This window comes from Arvicanthis niloticus, chromosome 24 (assembly GCF_011762505.2).
Source record: "Arvicanthis niloticus isolate mArvNil1 chromosome 24, mArvNil1.pat.X, whole genome shotgun sequence".
Classification (NCBI taxonomy): Eukaryota; Metazoa; Chordata; class Mammalia; order Rodentia; family Muridae; genus Arvicanthis; species Arvicanthis niloticus.
The window spans coordinates 19,569,823-19,589,362 of record NC_133432.1 but is presented as its reverse complement, the minus strand read 5'-3'; the positions used below and the strand labels follow the sequence as shown (position 1 = coordinate 19,589,362).

At 50.4% G+C, this 19,540-nt stretch overlaps 1 protein-coding gene across 4 annotated transcripts in view; it reads right to left on the bottom strand.

The window, feature by feature from the left end:
- The window catches only part of Adgrd1 (adhesion G protein-coupled receptor D1), a 115,627-nt gene that overhangs the window by 58,157 nt on the left and 37,930 nt on the right, over positions 1-19,540 (bottom strand). For all 4 annotated transcript variants that reach the window (XM_076922995.1, XM_076922996.1, XM_076922998.1 and 1 more), the window contains 4 exons: positions 16,839-16,956; positions 15,636-15,746; positions 14,143-14,218; positions 12,607-12,748 (listed from right to left, as the gene is read on the bottom strand). In XM_076922995.1, the coding sequence (XP_076779110.1) occupies positions 12,607-12,748; positions 14,143-14,218; positions 15,636-15,746; positions 16,839-16,956 (447 nt within the window). The remainder of the gene's footprint in view (positions 1-12,606; positions 12,749-14,142; positions 14,219-15,635; positions 15,747-16,838; positions 16,957-19,540) is intronic.

Sequence of the window (19,540 nt, the reverse complement as noted above, 5' to 3'; positions counted from 1 at the left end):
TCTCTGGGGAAAAGAGTGGCCCTGGGCTACCAGATGCAAGAGTAGGCACCCAGCAATGTGACAGACCAGTGATAAACAAGGCTGGGTGATTGGAGGAATCCCAACATCATGTCTGGCTAAACCTACCCAGTACCCGTGGGTGGCTTTTCGTTGTGACAGTGAAGTCAGGTCATCTACAGTGCTAGTCACTGGAACCACTGGCAAACTCGGTGACATATCTCTGCATCTGCATAAGTTCTAAAAGCTGGGACAGAAGCCACCGTGTGTGGCACAGGCAAAGTGATGGAGGTTCCATCCCCTTAGTTACAAGACTCAGCTTCAGGATGGCCTGTTGTAGGAATCTGGCAAAAAGAGAGAACACCGAAGCAGAGTCACACTCCACTGATACCAAGCTATCTTTAAAACTCAAGTGCATGTGGGGCTGGAGAGATGGCTCAGCTGGTAAAGGCGCTTGCTGCTCAGCCTGACAATTTGAGTTCGATCCCCGGGACCCACTTGGTGGAAACAAAGAAACAACTCCCCGAAAGTTGTCATCTGCCCTCCACAGGAGAGCCAGGGACACATGTGACCCCCCAGCCCCCAAACAAATAAAAACAGGATCTATTTTGCAAAGAAGCCAGATACATAAGGAGCGCACCAGATCGTTGACAGCACTCCACTCCTCTCTGCAGTGATTTCTGTGCGAATAAATCTCCCAGAGACCAGTTTGCTTTTGCAGAGACAGTGAAAATAATTAGCCAAGGAAACGGATCTCGGCTACATTGTAATTCCCGCCACGTAACCCTCTGTGTGCATTAGACATCTGTGAAGCTAGACCCAGACCTAGGGAAGTGGGCGGATTTTTCTCCTTTTTTGTTTTGACCCCCATTAGCATTGTTATAATGTAGCTTCCCTGGGACTTAACAATAGCCTGTCTCAGCCTCTGCCTCCTACAGTTTCTCCCATTGTCCAGTCTTCGAACAAGTAAGTGAGGCGTCCTCTGCAGGGCTGGTGACTGCCCCTGAGCCATCATCTATGAACAGCAGAGAGACTTTTGCTTGGTGGGGAAGCGGTGGGGGCTTTAGCCTAGGCTGAGTGCGGAGAAACAGGGCTCAGCTTGAGCCCAAAGGCAGAGACCAGAGCGGCTGCGTTTTCCAGCTCAGTGCTGTGAGTCCTGCAGGCTGAGTGAACTACGAGCCTTGAGCCTGATATCCCCCAGCTGACTGGGTATCAGGAATAGAGTGTTTCCTCTGCAAGTAGAAGCTCCTACTGTGTGCCACATGTTACACCTGGCACCACACACACACACACACACACACACCACACACACACACACACACACACACCACACACACACACACACACACACACACACGTATAAAAAAAATATACAGATTGGGCCTCACGGGAATGTCATTGTCCAGACTCATGGAGGACATCGGTGCCCTGCCGGAGGGTTATGGAGGGCAAGCCTCACCAGCTCCATGCGTGTGATGAGAATCAAAGGAACCTGGACTGTGGAGAGCAGGAAGGAACCTCAGGTGTCAAAGCACCATGGCGAGGGAGGTGGGGTGGGGTATAGGGACTGGATAGGAGCTGTTTATACTGTGAGTAGTTCCCCCCCCCCCATTCCCCCCCACACACACACAAAGGTTTGTCCTCACCCCACCTGGGTATCAGGGAAGCTGGGGAGGGTTCACAGCGGATAGAGAGGCGACTGAATCTACCTCTTCCAGAACCTTGTTCTAGCCTGGGAGGGAGGATGGCAAGACTGTTGTAGCTTCTCGGGGCCAATGAGGAGGCTCCAGAGCAAATGGACAAAGAACACCCCCGTGCTTAGTCAGGGTGAGGGCCAGAAGTGGAAACGTGGGGGCCTCAGGCACAGTTTAGGGTTGTCAAGGCCAGTTAGTGAAGGAAGAGGCTCAGGTAAGAATCACCATCCTCAGAGCTCAGGTGGCATGGCTTAGTGGCGTGGCTTAGCTCACCTTGACCAGTTGCGTGCCCGTGTGGCTCAGGATCGGCAAGCTGTGTGTAAAGCCTTCTTTCATTCATTTATTCAGTCAACAAACACTAGTAGAGCCCTAAAGGTTGTATTCTTCCTCTTTTTTTTTTTTCTGTCCTTACCCCTCCCCCACCCCACCCTCACCTGTCTCTTTGTACCAGAGAAGACAATAACAACAAAAAAGCCACACAGATAGGATTGTGTCCACCCCTACGAAGGGAATAAAGGTAGTGGGCATGACAGGGTGTGGTTGGGTTGTATGGTTGGCTCTTGGAAGATGATTGGGCTGTGGGACAGAATGTGGGGCGGTGGTAACCATGCAGGGGCCTGGAGGAGAGCATTCCATTCTGGAGGAAGAATGGAAGTGAAGGTCCTGACTCGTGTGGGGAAGAGCCAGAAGGAGGCTGTGGTGACTGAAGGCTGGGGCTGTAGAGGACGCAGGGAAAGGTTTTAAGCAGACAGGTGACTGTTTTAAAGCACTTTGAAGATTTGTTAATGTCTAGTTTTTATATGCATGTGGCGTTTGCTGTATGGGTGTAGCATGCTTGCAGTGCCTACAGAGTCCAGAAGAGGGCGACAGAGCCCCCTGGAACTCGATGGTTGGTAAATGCCTTGTGCGTGGTGGGAATTGAACCCTGGTCCTGTGCAAGAGCGACCCATGTTCTTAATCACTGAGCCATCTCTCCAGGCACATTTTGAATAGTCCTCTGGGTACTAAGTTACAAGAAGGGGCAAGTCTGGAAGAGAGGGCAGCCAGGAGGCTGTGGCTATCTTATATGGGTGATGGTAGAGGCCAAGTTAAGACTGGAAGATGGGGGACATAGGACTCAGATGCAGACGGAAGTTGGACCTTTTTCTCTTATGCAGCAGCATTGGCAGAGGGTAGGGTTGCCCCACCTGAGAGGCACAGCAAGCCACACACACTGATGCCCAGATATACCTTGTATCCGCTTTCTTACCTCACACAGCAACTGTGGAAACGGGCCCAGGGAAGTTGGTGTTAAATGGCTCTGGCTGAACTCTCCCTGTTCATAGTCCCAGAGACCATACTGTGTGGCCCGGGGAGTCATCTCTGTCGTCACCTGTCAACTCTGGCTGAAGAGATGTGTGTTCCTTCGGCACCAAGAGCTGCTTGTCCAGATACCCATCAGAGATGAGAAGTCAGTGAGCCCTGACTAACAACGGAAGAACAACCCCACGTTGCACCTCACCACACCCTCCATCTGTATAAAAGTGGGAAGCCACGTGTTCACGAGTCTACCTAGCATATTCTAGGGCACACTCAAGCCACACAAGACAGAAAAGCAATCCATGGAGTGATGCCTTCTAACAGCTTACCCACAAGAGGTCCCAGACATCTGCTCAGGCAGACATGAGCCTTGGAACTTCTGCATAGCGCTCTGACCCTACAGAGGCTTGGAGACCTATGCTGGTAATAATGTCTTGGTTTAACAGAGGTGACCACTGGGCAGATATGAGTTGCTAAAATAAGAAACTTTGGTGATTTCATGACCTCTCTGCTGGTGTCAGAGTTGGGAGGTCCCGGAACCTCCCCAGGCTATGTCCTCAGGCTGTGTGCTCAATTTGCGTTACTACAACTCTTGTGAAAACAAGCAAGGGGCTGTTTTGAGTTCCTAGTTTTCTTTTCTGCATTCCTCCTCTTCACTAATGGGCAAGTACCCATTGCTTTTGGGCCTCTCTTGAGGTACCAGATGGCAATAGCAAAAAAAAAAAAAAAAAAAAAAAAAAAAAAAAAAAAAAAAAAAAAAAAAAAAGCATGGCTAAGCAAACCTGTTCACCTCAACTCATGGCCTGAAATAAAAAAGAGGGAAAGAGGAGGAGAACAGAGTCCCATTATCCCCTTCAGGGACAATACTCCCAATGACCTAAAGACCCTAGTCCCAGCATCCCCCACCATCTCCCCACATGCAGGACCTACAATGGACCTCTGAGAGCAAAAGAGTCACACGATAGCCAGGTGCCGTGTCAACTCCCTGTTTGGAGACCACAAGCCACCTCAAATGAGAAAGGGCCCTGCCGAGGCACACAGGTCTGCCTTCCCCATAAAAGGTGACATACCGAAGCTGGGGGCTTTGCACAAGAACACCAGAGTGAGCTACAAACCCAGCATGTAGAATTTTCAAAGTTAGTGTCAGAACTGACACACACAGGAGACTTGGAAGAACACACTGCATTGCCTGGGGAGGGTGAAACTGGATTTCTCTGCAAAGTTGCACCAAGGATTCCAAAGCCTGGATGGCAATGGAGGGTCTGCTCCTACCATGTGGGGGCTTCAGCAGGGCCCTGAGTATCTGTGCCTGGCCCGGTTGTGTCTGAGTCTGCAGGGAGCTTCAAAGGGCGCTTATGTGGGGTGGGGGGGACCCCTTTCTGTGAGTCACTACTGCCAGAGTCCTGGAACCAAACACTGAGAGACGCTCAGGCCGCTCACAGGCCCTCAGCAGCTTTTCACAGGGGTGGCTGGTCGGCTGCCTGTTTCCACACAGGCAGGGCTGGAAGTAGAAGGGGATAACTGTGCCTTTTGAGACATTTCAAGGGTTGCCCCGCTCTGCAGTCCCCAGAGCTGATCCTTAGAAGGAGGCCAAGTGGCTTTTACTCCTTCAGTTATTATCCAGTGTCCCTCGGTGCACTGATACACACTAAGGGAAACTCTACACTGGTCTTCTCTATCGGACATGGGAGTGACACCATGACACTTCTCTGACACTTTGAGTCACCAAGAGAAGAAAGGTTTGAACACACACACACACACACACACACACACACACACGATCTTAGCCACCAAGTAGATGAGGAAGGAAGAAAAGGCTCTGACAGCCCTTTTCTCTGGTAAGGACGATGACTGTTTGCCTATGGGACCTGCACCCCAGTCCTAAGAAGGAGGGAGGGGCTGTCTCCATACGGCAAAGGCTCTGTGCCAACGCCCTTCAACCAAATGTCACTCAGGTGGTCCAAAGTCATCATGCAGTCCTTGCGAGAGGGAGGTAGCAGGGTGGGAACTGAAGAGGGGGAGACAGAGAGACGGCAATGGAATGGCTGGTCTATAAATGGTTTAAAGGAAGCATTAAAGCTGAGATTGTCTGTAGAAGCTAGGAAGGCAAGAAAGGAGCTGCCCTCCTGGGCCTCTGACACCTGGAGTTTAGCACAGGGAGACTGCCTTTGCCCACCAGGCCTCCAGGATTCTCAGATAATAAAGCAATGTTGTTCCAAGCCACTGGGTTTATGTGGATTTGTCACAGCGGTCGTGGGGAGCTGGGATGTCTTTCTGGAGGAAACGGTTGACAGCCTTGACAATATAGAACGTTTTAACTTGCACGAGGCAAAAAGCGTCAAAAAAAAAAAAAAAAAAAAAAAAAAAAAAAAAAAAAAACCCAGAAAACCAACCTACAACCATGGTACATTGCAGCAGGCAACAAGCTATCTGTAAGACGAGGAGGGCTCTTAGAAGTCAGTAATGAAGCACACAGCACATCTCCCCCCACCCACCCACCCACCCCAAAAAAAACCCTAAAGCAAGAGTACATGATCTGAAAGAAGAATGCAGATGGCAGAGCCACTCAGGGAAGGACGCTCCGAGTTGCCAGCAATCAAAGGAACTCAAACAGAAACAAGCAGATGTAAGTTTTTGCCCATCACAGTTTAGAGCTAAGTGGGAAGCAGGCTAACGAGCCCCGGTGGTGACAGTGCCGGATCTTAGGATGTGTCTGAAGGCACCGTCCGCAGTGAACATCGGTGGTTAAAATGTAGATTCTGCCATCAACAGCCCAGGCGAGGCGTGAGGAGTTAGCGCGGCTTTAGCATAAAGCCACTGAAGTTAGGGAGGTACGAACAGCCAGTTTGATGGATGGGAAAAGGATCGAGCCCAACAGCCTAAGGCGGAGGTTTATCCCGCCAACAGGTGGAGCCCCTTAATTGGGCACGAGTGTAGGGGAAATCAATCTTGGCCCTGCCTCGTCACACACAGACACAATTAGACAACCACTGCAGAACTTAATGGAAGCGAGCTCAGAATGCTTCAAGCAATCCCAGAGTTTCTCTATGACCTCCATCTGACAGATGAGATTTCTTGACCAGGACACCAAAGGGCACGAAGCTCCAGTCAGGAGCTTGATAAATGGGGCTTGTATGAAAATTTTAAAGCCAGCCACTCATCAACAGACACCCTGAGAGCAAAAAGGCCAGGCACAGCGGAAGAAGGAGCTGGCGGTACCGATGCCTCACATCCGAGGAGGGCCGAGAACTGAAAATCGATAAGGAAACAGAAGCAGTGACTGGATGAGGAGATAGGGTAGAATATATATATGGATGCCCAATAAACATTATAAAGAGGTCACCAGTGTCATGGAGGAAAAAAAAATAAATGGAAACCAGAACAAAGTAACAAAGTAGCACAAGCCCCATGGGTGCCCAGCCCGGAGAAGACTGACAATCCCCAACATGACTGACAGGTTCACATGCTCTCCAGGATGTGGGATGGTTAGGGAAAAGGGATCAGTCCCTGGTGCTGTTTATCAATGACATACATAGACACATCTGTCCCAGGACCAGCGACTACACTCCCAGGCTCACAACCAACAGAAATGAACACAGGCCAGGTAGGTCTGGAATTTTCTAGTGTGTTCCCTGCACAGCCCACAGTGGGATGGTGCTGTGTATGGGATGGGCATTCAGACACTGGCTGTGTTCTGCCACTTGGCTTGGGGTGATCTCCTGGGCTTGCGTCTACTCTGTGGAGAATGTGGCACTCATACAGAGAGGTGACTTCCTGGGAGGGTGTTCCCTCCCCTGACACATGCTCTTCAGACAGGAGTGAGGGAGTTTGTTCTGAATTACCCTGACCCCCCAGAGTTCACATCAGGAGCCCAAGCTCCAGAGTCTGCTGTCTCCCTCTGAACATGAACATGTAGTTGGCTTAAACACCAGAAGCAAATTAGAAATGACAAAAATCCATGGCCGTTTAACCAAGCAATTCTATTTCTAAGACGTTGTCATAGAGAGAGACCTGAGTGGGCACGTGGCAGTTCATCATAGCAGTGTCTGTACGGCTTAAGACTGGGAAAAGCCAGATGCAACAGTGGAAGGCAGGGTGTGGGCTCTGACACAGCCAGAGAAATGGCCAGGGAGTTTATGGCCATTGGCCTGGACATTCAAACAGATTGGACCAAAAACTGGGAAACATGGACTGGCTGGCCTCGCCACATTAACACAAGTCTGTGTGTTTGCCCTGATGTCCACAGAGGGTGGTTGGGAGCCCATCAGAGCTCAACATTCACTGTAGATGGATTTTTTAAAAAGTTTTTATTGATGCTCTGTGAGTTTCACACCACGCATCCCAATCCTACTCATCTTTTCTGCCGTCTGCCCTTGCAACCTCCTCACCAAAAGAAAATTTTAAAAAAAAATTAAAGCAAAGCTTAGACAGATAGCATGACTCATTGCAATGAACATTTATAGATTTAAAAATAATAATAATAATAATCTCATCATAGCACAGTTTGCAGAGAGGGGCTACCAGGTTTTCCAGAGTACCAAGCACAGGAAGAAAATGTTCTGTACACATATCAGGACTTTTCTTCTCATGGGGCCAATTAGACGGTTTAGTGGGTAAAGGCACTTGCCCAAAACCTGTTGACCTAAGTTCGAGACTCACATGGTAGAAAAAAAAAAAAAGATCTGACTCCCAGAAGTTGTCCTCTGGCCTCTTTACACATGGCACGACACAGGAATACATACATATACACAAATAAATAAAGTAAATTTAAATTTTTTTAAAAAAGACCCTTTTTTCGCGTTCACAACAGACCATAAAGAATAGCTATAAACTATCGGTTTTGAAATGTTATCCTTTAAAGGAACAGAAAAGTGATGGAGCTTAAAGATCTAAAGTGGAAAACAACCCAAGCATATCCCAGGCGATAAGAGATAGGATGTCCACACAATCGGATGCTGTAAAACAATGGCAACAATGTAGCTGTTTCTACAGCGGCAGATGGAATTCTCAACTGGGAATCTCCGTGGGCATTCCTGGCAATGTCTGTCGATGTATTTGGTTTTCCCAGCTGGGGACTCTGCCCCAGGAGTTCAGTGAACTGAGGCTACAGATGTGTTGGGATGCCCGATAGCTTCCCAACAGTGTCCACAACCCCACATCTTGACAGCATCTTGCTGAATCAGGAGGCCACAGCTGTTTCTACAGAGAGGTCAGATGCTGCAGAAAAATCCAGCATCTGGATTCCCATGCCTGTGTGTGCCATGCAGACCTATCTTCCAGCTCCATGGAGACACCAGACTGGAGAACTGTCACATTTCTCACACACTATCATTCCCAGAGTCCTAGAAGGCTGGGTAGATATGTGCCACGTTCCGTAGAAATGGACTCCCAGGAGCAAACTAGCACTCCAAGAGAAGGCTTAGCTTCTGGTACACTTAGAGCGGACCAGGGACTAAAACAGCCAGCCTTCGGGATGGAGTCAAGAATGTTGGTACCTGAGATCTAGCATAGTAGATATCCCTGTGGTCTAACTAATCCATAGATACACCAAGCCTGAGCAGTCAATCTGTCTGCAGAGGGGCAGCTCCAAACACTGGCCTGACCCAGAGCCTCCTTGGTTCATTCGTCCTCTGTAGCCTGAGCATCGAGGGTGGTGGACAGGACCCCGTACATTCAGAATGATACAGCCTTAGGTCCCAGGGTCCTTTAGCAGATTTCCATAATACGGACTGGGGCCTTTACTATACCTACCCCTGGAATTCACCAGGTACCTGCTCAGTGTTCTATGCAGGAGGAAACCCCAACTGAGAAAACGTCCCCATCGGATTGGCCTGAAGGCAAGTGTGTATGACATTTTCTCCACTCGTGATTGATGTGTGAGGACCAAGGCATTGTGGGTGGCGCCACCACTGGGCAGGTGGTCCAGGGAGAGAAAAGAAAGCAGAACACATGAGTTTGAGCATCCAGCTAGGCAGCGCTGATCCTGCATGGCCTCTGCTTCAATTCCTGCCTGACTTCAGGATCCATACACCAAGTAAACCTTTCTTCCCCAGCTTGCTTATAGCCTCGGTGTTTATCACAGCAATTAAAAGCAAACCTGCACAGGTACCTATTGTCTCAAGACCCTGGGGAGCCCACACCAACCATTTACCATGACAAGAAGAGAAATTGAGGCTCCTCAGCCTGGAGCCCCAATCCTAGCCATATGTGCTTTGACACACTGGAAGACAGTACTGTGATCCTTGTTCTATGCTTTACAGACATGGATGGAGGAGATAAGTGCCAAAACCTCCTCCATCTTCCAACTCTGTCTGTTCTTTCCCATCAGCCCCAGGGAGGATGCCACAGCTGCACCCAGAGCAGCAGTCCTCCTATGCATCCTCGGGAGGACAGCGTGAACCTTCAACCAACCAAGCAAAAGCAGACAAACAAGCAAGCACACGGACGTGTGCATGCATACACACACACACCAAAGTGGGGAGAAAAAGAAATCTTTCAACTGTCTTTAATTACTACTCTCTTCTGGTAGGATAAAAATTCCCTCTTGTCCCTCTTTAAGGCACAATCTCTCATTCAAGCTCTTTGTTAAAAATAACTCAAGCAACCGACCATTAAGCTGGGAATGTGTCTTAGCCTACGCTTCCTTTCCCCCCCGCCCCTCTGGTTGGCAAACTGGCACCTTCCCAGAACTTCACAGAAAACAGAAGTGGAGTCTTCCACAAGATGACCAACAGCACTGGGAGGGTGGGACCTGCAATCCCACTGCACTGGAAGGTCATCCCTTCCTCTCAGGCTGGCTCCCCTGGCTGTAGCCTGCAAGCTTTCAGACAAACAGGAAGCTAGGAGATGGGGAGGGCAATGCCAGGGAGTCCACCTTTGGCTTCTTTTTTAAATTACATTTTTATTTGTGTGTGTGTGTGTGCGTGTGCACATGTGTGTGCGATTGTGCATGTGTGCATGCATGCGTCAATGTGTGTGTGCACACATGTATGTGTGTTTATGTGCACGTGTGTGTACACGTGTGCATGTGTGTGTTTGTGTGTGTGTGTGCGCGCGCGCGCACACGCATGAGTGCATGCATAGGTTAGAGGATAACTTGTAGGAGCCAGCTCTGTCCTTCTACCATGTGAGTCCCCGGCATCAAATTCAGATCATTCTGGTGGCAGATGCCCCTATCTGCTGAGGTGTCTCACTGACCCCACCACTGCCTTCTTAAGTAGATTCAGCACTCAAGACAGTCCAGTCTTCTCCCGCCTTTGAGAGGGAAGCTATGTACCTTCCCAGAACAGACGGCCCCATTCACATCAGTCTGCAGTGCTTCACGAACAGCTCCTTGGAAGCCTTGGTTGTCTGAGTCCCCGCCCCCCAACATAAGCCATCATTTCCTTTCCAACAGAACCAGTCAGTGCACATGCATGACGTGCAGGCGGGCAGGCGTCCCAGCCTCCTGCTGCCTCCCCATGAACATTCCAGTGAGTGGGGGAGCCCCCTACACTTGCTTCATACACCTACACTCCAGTCAGGGTATGCTGGGCAGAGCGCACATCTGGGCGGTGAACTCTGTTTCACTGCTGCTGAGGAGGAGCCTTGTAAGACCTTAGTGAGATAATTGGTCTTTAAGACTCTGTGTTAGTCTGTCCTGGACCACTTATAAAACACCATCTCCAGAAGCGAGCCACACACACAGAAACAGATGACTCCAAGAGAGAGGGAGTGGAGGGGGGGACTGGAATCTTTCACTGTCACCCACCAGGACGACAGCCCAAAAGACATCTCCTGCCCCTCCTCTTTCCCTTCCTCCCTCCCTCCCTCCCTCCTTCTTTCCCTCCCTCCCTCCACACCCCATGGCATGACCAGGGGACACCAGAAGAGGAAAGCAAGATGAAGGAAGGTTTCTTAGAAGGGAGGAGTCTCTTTGCAGGTAGAAGTGAACTCTCCAGAGGACCAGCTGCTGTGCTATGCACGCCAAACCCAAAATTCCAAGAAGAGGCTGCTTAATACTGAGAGCCCTGTAAACCAAGGTTAGGGGGCGGGGCCAAGCAGGTCGGTGCAGCTGACAAAGCCAGGGTTTCTGGCAACCGCCTGGAGACACTTTCAAGGCAAACAGCGGAGAGAAAAGCAGGAACCTCTCCCTTTGAAGAGTGTGGAAACAAACTTGTGTCTAACATCTTGGATTTCTTCGTTTCCAGCCAGTCTGAGCGTATGCACACCCACGCGCACACATCAACACATGCACACAAACAGGTGTGCACTCCTCGGTGTACGGACGCCATAAAGCCCTGGTTCTGAGCCAGCTTGTCTGCCCTCTGCCCTCAGTGGTTTTGCCCCGCCTTCCTGTTCCGCCTTTTCCTGCCTCCAGAGAGCGATCCCTGACTGTTTTTCAATATGCCACCTCCTGGCTTCCTGATATCTGCTATCACCCATGCATTCCCACTGCATAAACTTCACCTGAAACAGTGAGGTTCCCGAGGTCTCTGGGACCCCCTGCTGTGTGTGCTCAGCACCACCCTCAAAGGCTAGGTGCCAGCTACAAGCCTTTGACAGATGCACAGGAAGATGTTGCGTGCAAGTATACACACATAGAAACAACAGCATATCAGATCCCATCTCTGCCATTCTCACTTGTGGTTCCAGGGACTGAGAGGAGCCAGCCTGGAGCAAGAGTGGGGTCAAAGCACGTCTCATCCTGAGATAGACAAGAGTAGGATCATTCCCTACCCTGCCCCGGGTCTGCATTTCCTGGTCCCTGGTCTCTGTCCCTCAACACAGGAGATCAAGTAGCCAGTAGCCAGGTTAAACTTCCTGTCTCCTTATAAGGTCATATCCAGCAGCTCCTGGAATTTCTCTTCATGCAAATGAGGTATCCCCAGTACCTCGCCCCTCCCCCAGTCAATGATGAATGATGTACATCACCCAGATAGCCCCCACTCACCCTCCCAAAGGTTTAAATAGCCTTTGTTCCCCCCAATAAATGGAACCCATTCTCCAAAGCTGTTCCTGGGTGTGTTCATGGCCTGTACATTCACTGCCAACCAAGATCCTGCCTGCATCCACCAGAACCTGGCTAGGCTTCTCTCCTTCCAATCCAGCCTGGTGCACAGCGGGCCTGGCTACCCAACGGGGGAGAAGCAGCCACAGTATGGTGCTTCCCTACAGGCAGAGCTACCCAAAAATGACAGAACCTCAGTGTGAATGAATGTATCAGGACAAACAGCTCATCCCTTTGATGACACCAAAGCAGAGGTGTCACTCTCAGGCTCCGAAGCAATGCATGACAGATCTCAGGTTACCCTGCCATGCCTGCTAAGTGACCCTGGGACAGCTATCCCTCTACTCCAAACAAAATATTGCCACAGGCAGGGGCATACCCATAAGGGCTGCACTCGCCTAGGAGAGCCACAGGGGGTGGGAGGGTAGAAGCCTCTTCACTCAATGTCAGCCCATGTCCATTGGTGAGGCTCAGCCATGGGCTTCAAGGACTAAATTGGAAGGAAATGGACCCTTGAGAGCAAAATGTACTGTTTACTCAGCACTAGGTCCACGGATGGCTCTTCATTCCACGCCACAGTCATGACGACCATACTGAGAGCCTGCGAGGGAAGCGTCTTTCACTCACCAGTTTGTGTTTGAGATGGACAGTGATCAGAGGAGAGCCGGATAGGTTCTGGGACAGAGTGGGAGGTGGGGACACCTCCAGGGAGATCAGGTGGCTGGCGACAGACAGCAGGCAGTCTTTGCAGTTCCCGGCTTCGGGAATCCTGAGAAATCAGTGGAAATGGGTTATAAACGTAGTAGCTAGACTGTGACATTGAAGCCAGGTCTTCTGAGACTGACACTTGATCTTATGTCTGGATGTGGCCTCTGCAGCTGCACATCTAATCTCTGTCCCTCCATTCTATCCTCTTGGAAGTGTGACATGATTGGGAGGTGAGATGGGACAGGACCTTAAAATATACCAGGGAATGTAGAAGAACAGGTCTTTGACCCTAGGCTTGAAATTTCAACGCATTGACCTGCCTGTCTTTGTTACCTCAGGCACCGGTTCGCCCTGTCTGAACCTTACATTGTCCAATTACACAAGCATGTGATTAGTACTTGTGTGGTGGCATCCTCCATCACATCGCCTCCTGCCCATCCGTTTCCTCATGAAGGTGCCTCAGTTCCCGTGGGTCACACAGCTGACCACTCTTCCTCCACTCAGCTATGCACAGAGAGCTGGGTCCATGGCTGGGAGCAAGTCCTGCCATCTAGAGCTGCACTGGCCAACACAGCACATTACCCAACCACACCAGAGCTCAGGAGTAAAATCATGACCCAGACCTTCCCACAGAAGAGAATCCAGGAGGGAGTCCTGGGACACAGTCTCTGCTGGATGTCAGCCCTGAAGGACAAGGTCTCCCTGACTTAAAACTGTAAGGAGACTGCCCGACAGAGAAGGAGACCACCCTGGGAAGAGCTTAGAGATGGGACCTGGTAATATTACCTGGACAGCTGGACCACGCTGCCCCTGAAGCCAGATGCTCACAGGATACTCAGAGTTTACACTATCCAACAAGTTCCTCATTTGCTTAAAACCATTCCGACTAGATTTCCCCACCTCACTCCGATCTGCAACAGCCCACCGACATCCCCCTGACTCTGTTTTGGAGTCCTGAGGTTGAAATGCCAAGGTCAGGTATTCAGTGAGATACCTGGTATGTAGATGTTTCAATTGGGATCTGGTGAGTTTGACCTGTGAATGACCCCTGACCCCTGGGTGAGTTTAATTATGTACGTGAGCTCCCTAATCTTTTCATACCAACTGTAGAAGAAGAAAATGTGAGGGGAGGACATCTTCTCAAGGGAGACAATCATAAAGGCAGGCCTGCTGTCTTCCCATTCTGTAGATGTGGAAACTGAGGCTCAGAGAGCCCAGGGAGTGCCTCTGAGCATAGCTGACCTGTCTGCCCCAGAGCCTGCTGGATCCCACCTGCTGGTCGCAAATCATCTCCAAAGGGCTAGAAGCCCAACCTGGCTTGAACAGCAAGTAGCCAGAGTCAATTAACAAAAAGCCATGCATATGCGTGGAAGTGTAGGATCTTGGAGGTCGGCCATCCCGGAAAGGAGCGCATACACCCCCCACCCCACCCCCACACCACTGTACCACACTCACTCTGTGCTGGCTGGGGGGATGTTGTTCAGGTAATAGTGCATGGTGTGGTAGAGAAGGCCGACAATCGTGGTCCAGGCTGAGGACAAAGCAGAGGATGCTTATCAACACTCCCGTCATAAGCAAGAGATGTGCAGAACCAGGTGCACAGTGAAGCCGAAGGGGGTGACTCGGGGTCGGGGCGGGGAGGAGGAAGAGCCACAAAACTATGAATTTACAACAGCACAGAAGCCGCGGCTAGTCCGAGAGTACTCAGCTGGGACAGTGACCTCCTGCCCCGTCCCTTATGCCCACTCCAGACCCAAGACAACATAGAGAGCTCAGGGAGAGGGAACACTTCATGGGCTGCCAGTTGCCCAGCAGTGAGTGTGTGGCAGTCCGTCTGCAGGAGAGGTATGCCGATGCTCAAATGAAGGTCTGTAGCTGACAGCCAGATGGCTACAATGTATCCCTTGCCCCTTGTTACAGTGAGACCCACATACTCAGCGTTTCTTTCTCTCCGCAATTGTGAGAACGCTCAGCCCTCATTGGCTGATTTTGTGAGCTCTCCTGCTGTCAACTTGGGGCTCATTACATGCCACGCATAGTGATTTGTGCACACTTTGCCTTGTAAGATCTGCAACAATGCCATGAAATGGGTATCGTTGTTGGCCTGGCACAGATATGGTCAGAAACCTGCCCAGGGCCACACAGCCATCAGTGGGCTGAACTGGGGTTTTAATCGGAGTCGGGCTTGCTTTCCAGTAAGTGTTGAGAACATGGCTTCTGTCCATTCTTGAAGACTGGGTTATTTCTAATCTGTCCTGCATCAGAGCCTGGGAGGTAAGATGCTATGCAAATCTGCTAGGTGGTACCTCTCTCCTGAGAGCAGGGAATGCTGAGTCTTTGCCAGGAGGAGATTAAAGTCATGGGTACCTGTCCTTCAGACCAAAAGATGAATCCTTGAAGAGAAAAGGGCTGAGTGACAGGGCTGGGCCTCTGTCCAGGCATCTAGAGTGAGGAACCACAATAACTCTCAACTGTGAGTAGACCCAAGAGGGAAGGATCCACATAGAAGATGTCAGCCAGATACAGCCAGAGCTGCCTGGGCTCCGGAGTGTGACTGTATAAGCAGGCACCCTCAGTCACTTGCTCATAATGAGACTTGATTTGAGCCTGTCCTGGGATAATTTCTGGCTTTTCTATACAGACGTACCTATCCATAACTACCTTGAACAGGAGGAGAGGTGCCACATCTACTCATATTCAACTAACCAGGAGCTGAGCAGATTTGGGGACACACAGTATCCTATGTGGCGGGCCAAACTCAGAGCAATGTAGATTTTTTTTTCCCAAGTCCCAGCTAGGTCCACAGTCTACCGTGTGTTGTGGAATGAGGTGGCAAGGCATGCTTTGCCACCGAGCCTTCTCTGGGAGCACCCAACGCCCACACTCCCACAGAGGGACAGCCACCCAGGCTGCAGCACCCAAGGGCCTAAAGAACCACATCCACTCACCTTGTCTGTGAAGGGCCTCTCTCGGAATCTCAATGTAGCTGTGCCCGTGGGCTGGGAATCTATAGTGGAGGGCACTCAGCGCTGGTGGAAGGACCTTGGCCACAGAGAATTCTGAAAGAGAAAAAGACACCGTGAATGGAGTCGGCAGGCTCACCGGCTGTGGGAAACAGACTGAAGACCCTGTGTGTCACCATCCTTCATTTCTTATGCCTAACCAGCACCTAGGAGAGAGGAATTGCCTCTAGAGAGGGTGACCTAGAACACACATGTGCATGAACACACACATGTGCACACACATGCACATATACACATGTGTATGTCCACACACATGCGCACACACACACACACATGCACATACACATATGTGCATGTCCACACGAATGTGAGTTAGGATGGGAATTTCTGCAGAGGTCAAGTCCTCCAGCCACGCCCTAAGAGAACTCCTAGGTGGAGGGACCCCACCTCACTGCACCCTTCTAGCTCTAAGCATCCAGCTTCATGGTAGCAATGATGCCAGACCCCATGGGGGTTAGGGGGACCGTGGCTATCTAAGCTCTAGGGGACCCCATCAGAAAAGGGACAATGAAACCACGTGGGAGGAGGGGAAGTGGCTTGGCAGACAGGCTGCCCCAAAAGCTGCCTCTGGGTGCAGATAAGCTCCTGAGCCATGAAGGAAGCTGTGTAATGCCACTGTACTGAAGTATCCTGAGACAGAAATACAGAGCCAAGAACACATGTCTATCTGTGGGACCTCTGGCACATCCTGGGAGAGCCAGGCTGCTTCCTCCGGTATCCTGTTCTAGCATTCACCCAGACTCGAATTCTGGACTCCTTGACTCCTCCTCCCATGGCTCTCTTCATCCATTCCACATCTCCAAGCAGAGAACATCCCACTGGATACTCAAGGAACTCGAATTCCCATTCTGTTTCAGCCCAGATGACTGTCACGAGACGCCCACCCACCCACACTGTGGTGACTGCTTACCCAGTCACGTGTGCATGCCGTGCCCCAGCACTTCTAACCTAACTCTAACACAGTTTCCTTCCAAACTGGGATTTTGCACAAGGTGCTGGAGCTAGGAAAATGATGCTTTAATCTCAGCTGCTGTGTGAGCCTCGGGCAGTGTGAAGGCCAGTGGCCAGCAAATCCAACACTCTTTTCTCCCACAACCCCCCACTGCTTCCCAATCTGATAATGGCTACCTGCCATGGAGGAAGAGCCTGTGAGGGAGACATAGGGTTCTCTGGACTGTAGGTTGGATGATATGTGGCCCATGACGGTATCGATGGTGTCAACCAGGCCCAGTGTTACGGCGTTGTCCTGTAAGCAAAACAGACATGAAACTCTGAGGACCACCACCCTCAGCATCGCATGTGATGAACACATAAAGAACTCAGAGCTTCGCTTTCCCCCATGATGGCTATGAGAGAGAGAAAATCACCCAGCTGCCTCACTTCGACCCGATGACCGTTCGCCCAGCTGACTGTTCACCCAATGAGGTCATGGAGCACAGGACACACAAGTCAAAGCTCACCCAATGTCATAGCGTCAACTCCTGAGTGACCAGAGAGCTCAGACACCTGTTCGTAGCTCTGCTATGAAGCCTCTAAGGACCTGGGCAAATCTTACGTTTGCCTATACCTCCATCTTACAGATAGTGGCCCAGAGTCCCCTGAGGCATGAGAACACCAGAGATTCTTTCAACCTTTAATGAAGTGGCAGCCTCTTTAGAGGGTACCAGTTCCCCAATTCCCTCTGAACTCTTTGACTCTGCATCCAATAGTTCTCTTTACTTACTCAGCATCTTTAAGGCAGAAAGGACACCACTGGATTCTGCTCACAGGAAGGCAGGGCCCTCCTAGTTTCACAGACCTCTGCTGCCTGTTGAGGACCTGTATTCATGCCAGGGTTTATGTCCAGCTCGGCTTGACTCTCTTGAACCTCAGACACCACAGCAAGGTAGACATGCTCTCTCAGGCCCTTTGCCCAGTTCTGTCTCCCTCTCCCATTCCCGTCCATCTTTTCTTAGACAGCATCTGTTGCTGCTAAGCTCTCGGCAACCTCTCCCAAACACTCCAGGAGGACCCACTGAGGCGGAACCAGACGCGTGGGCCAATTTTAGACACTGTCTCTTAGGCCCGTGTGGTCTGATTCCAATCAGAACGTCTGTGTCTTTGGCACCCAGCTCTATGAGGAGCAGCGATTCGTATGCTCCCTTCCCTTCAGTGCTCAGAAGCTTGCCTAAGCCGGGATTGTTTCATAATTATTCATATTTTGTAGCAGATTTGCATATTTTACATTCAAAGAAAGTTCATTTAAATCAATGAAGAAAATCTGTTGGTCTGAGGCCCCCACTGGCTGCCGTCCCTCTGTTGGCTGTCCCTAACTGGCTCTCCTCCCTGCATTTCAGACTGCAGCTTGTACACAAAGTCCCTTAGAAACCTGTCTCTGGAGGTCTATGCTTCTTGGAAAAGAATGTGTTTCTATGTGAGATTGTCACTTTATCATTCTTGATCCCTCTCCTCTTCCCATTTGCCAATGTTATACGGTCTAATTTCACATGAGGCTGTTCAATAAAGAGCTCGCGGCACGGCAAGCCCTCGCGCCATCTTATTAATTAGGTGAGAACTGGCTGTCTTTTCTGCCTCTGAACCTGGCAGAGAAGCTTTAAATGTTTGAAATGAGAAGGGTTTCAGGAGAAGGAGCCCTTGAGAATGTTGGTGCATCAGGGCCCTCTCGGGCACTTGGAGCCTTCATACTCTCTCTGAATGCACCCCTGGAGCCATGTGTGGCATGAAATCTGGGCAGAGCGTGAGACCTCTGGATCACTGAATATTGGAGAGGGGAATACCCACTATGCTAGGTCACTGTGAGGTGGGGTCTGTTGTCACTGTAGCATGGCTTATACTTGACAAAGACAGTGCTCAGAATAAAGAGTACCTTGGCAAATGTTCTTTTTCCCACCACTTCCCCCTATTTTGTGTGGGTGTGTGGATATGCTTGTATGTGCATGTTTTTGCATGTGTGGGTATATATGCACACACGTGCATGCGTACATGTGGGGCCTGAGGCTCGTGTTGAGAATCGGCTTAAACCATTCTTCCATCTTACTCATGGAGGCAGGGTCTCTCAGTCAGATCTAGAGCACACCTATATGGCTAGCCATCTTGCTCTGGGGATTCCTTGTCCCTGCCTTCCCAGGTTGGAGTTATAGGGACGGTAGCATGTCTGCCCAGCATTTGTGTGGATGCCTGGAATCTAAACTCCAGTGTGCTTTCTTGTGAGCTCTCTCTTCAACCCCATCTTGGCAAAAGTTCTCGGTAAAATTTAGGAAAATCAGGTTCCAGCAGATGTCTGTAGAATGTATGTGTGTGAGCGGGCTGTGGACCAGACTGTGGGGTTATACAAGGCGGCTCACCGTCACGCTCCGCCTGAAAGTCCCGGGTGATTCTTATCTTAGGTATTTTTAGCGCCACAACTATTCATTGACTCTTCTCATGTTTTAAAGAAGCAATATCAATAAGACGGTTGGAAATCAAGGGGAAGCACTCTGCTCCGCTTCTCGAATTTTGAGTGCAGAGGGACAAAAGCCTTTCATTTTCTCTTTAATCATGAAGCACACTTTCGGGCTCTGCCGACTCGCACTCAATCCGCTGATCTCGAAATGCCAAATATGGCTCTTACTATTCAAGAATGCAGAATAAGGGAAAAAATACACTGAGTGAAATGACAGGCAAAGGTCAGCCTTCTGAAAGAGCTGCTCCCTCTCCCAGAGCCAGAGGCAATGACACAGGACTGAGGGTCCCAGGCTTCCCCCACCCCCACCCTGGGGTGCATTTCATGTCCAAGGGAAATGAACTTCAGTGTCTCAGACATCAGGACTGAGAAAGGCTTCATTCTTCTT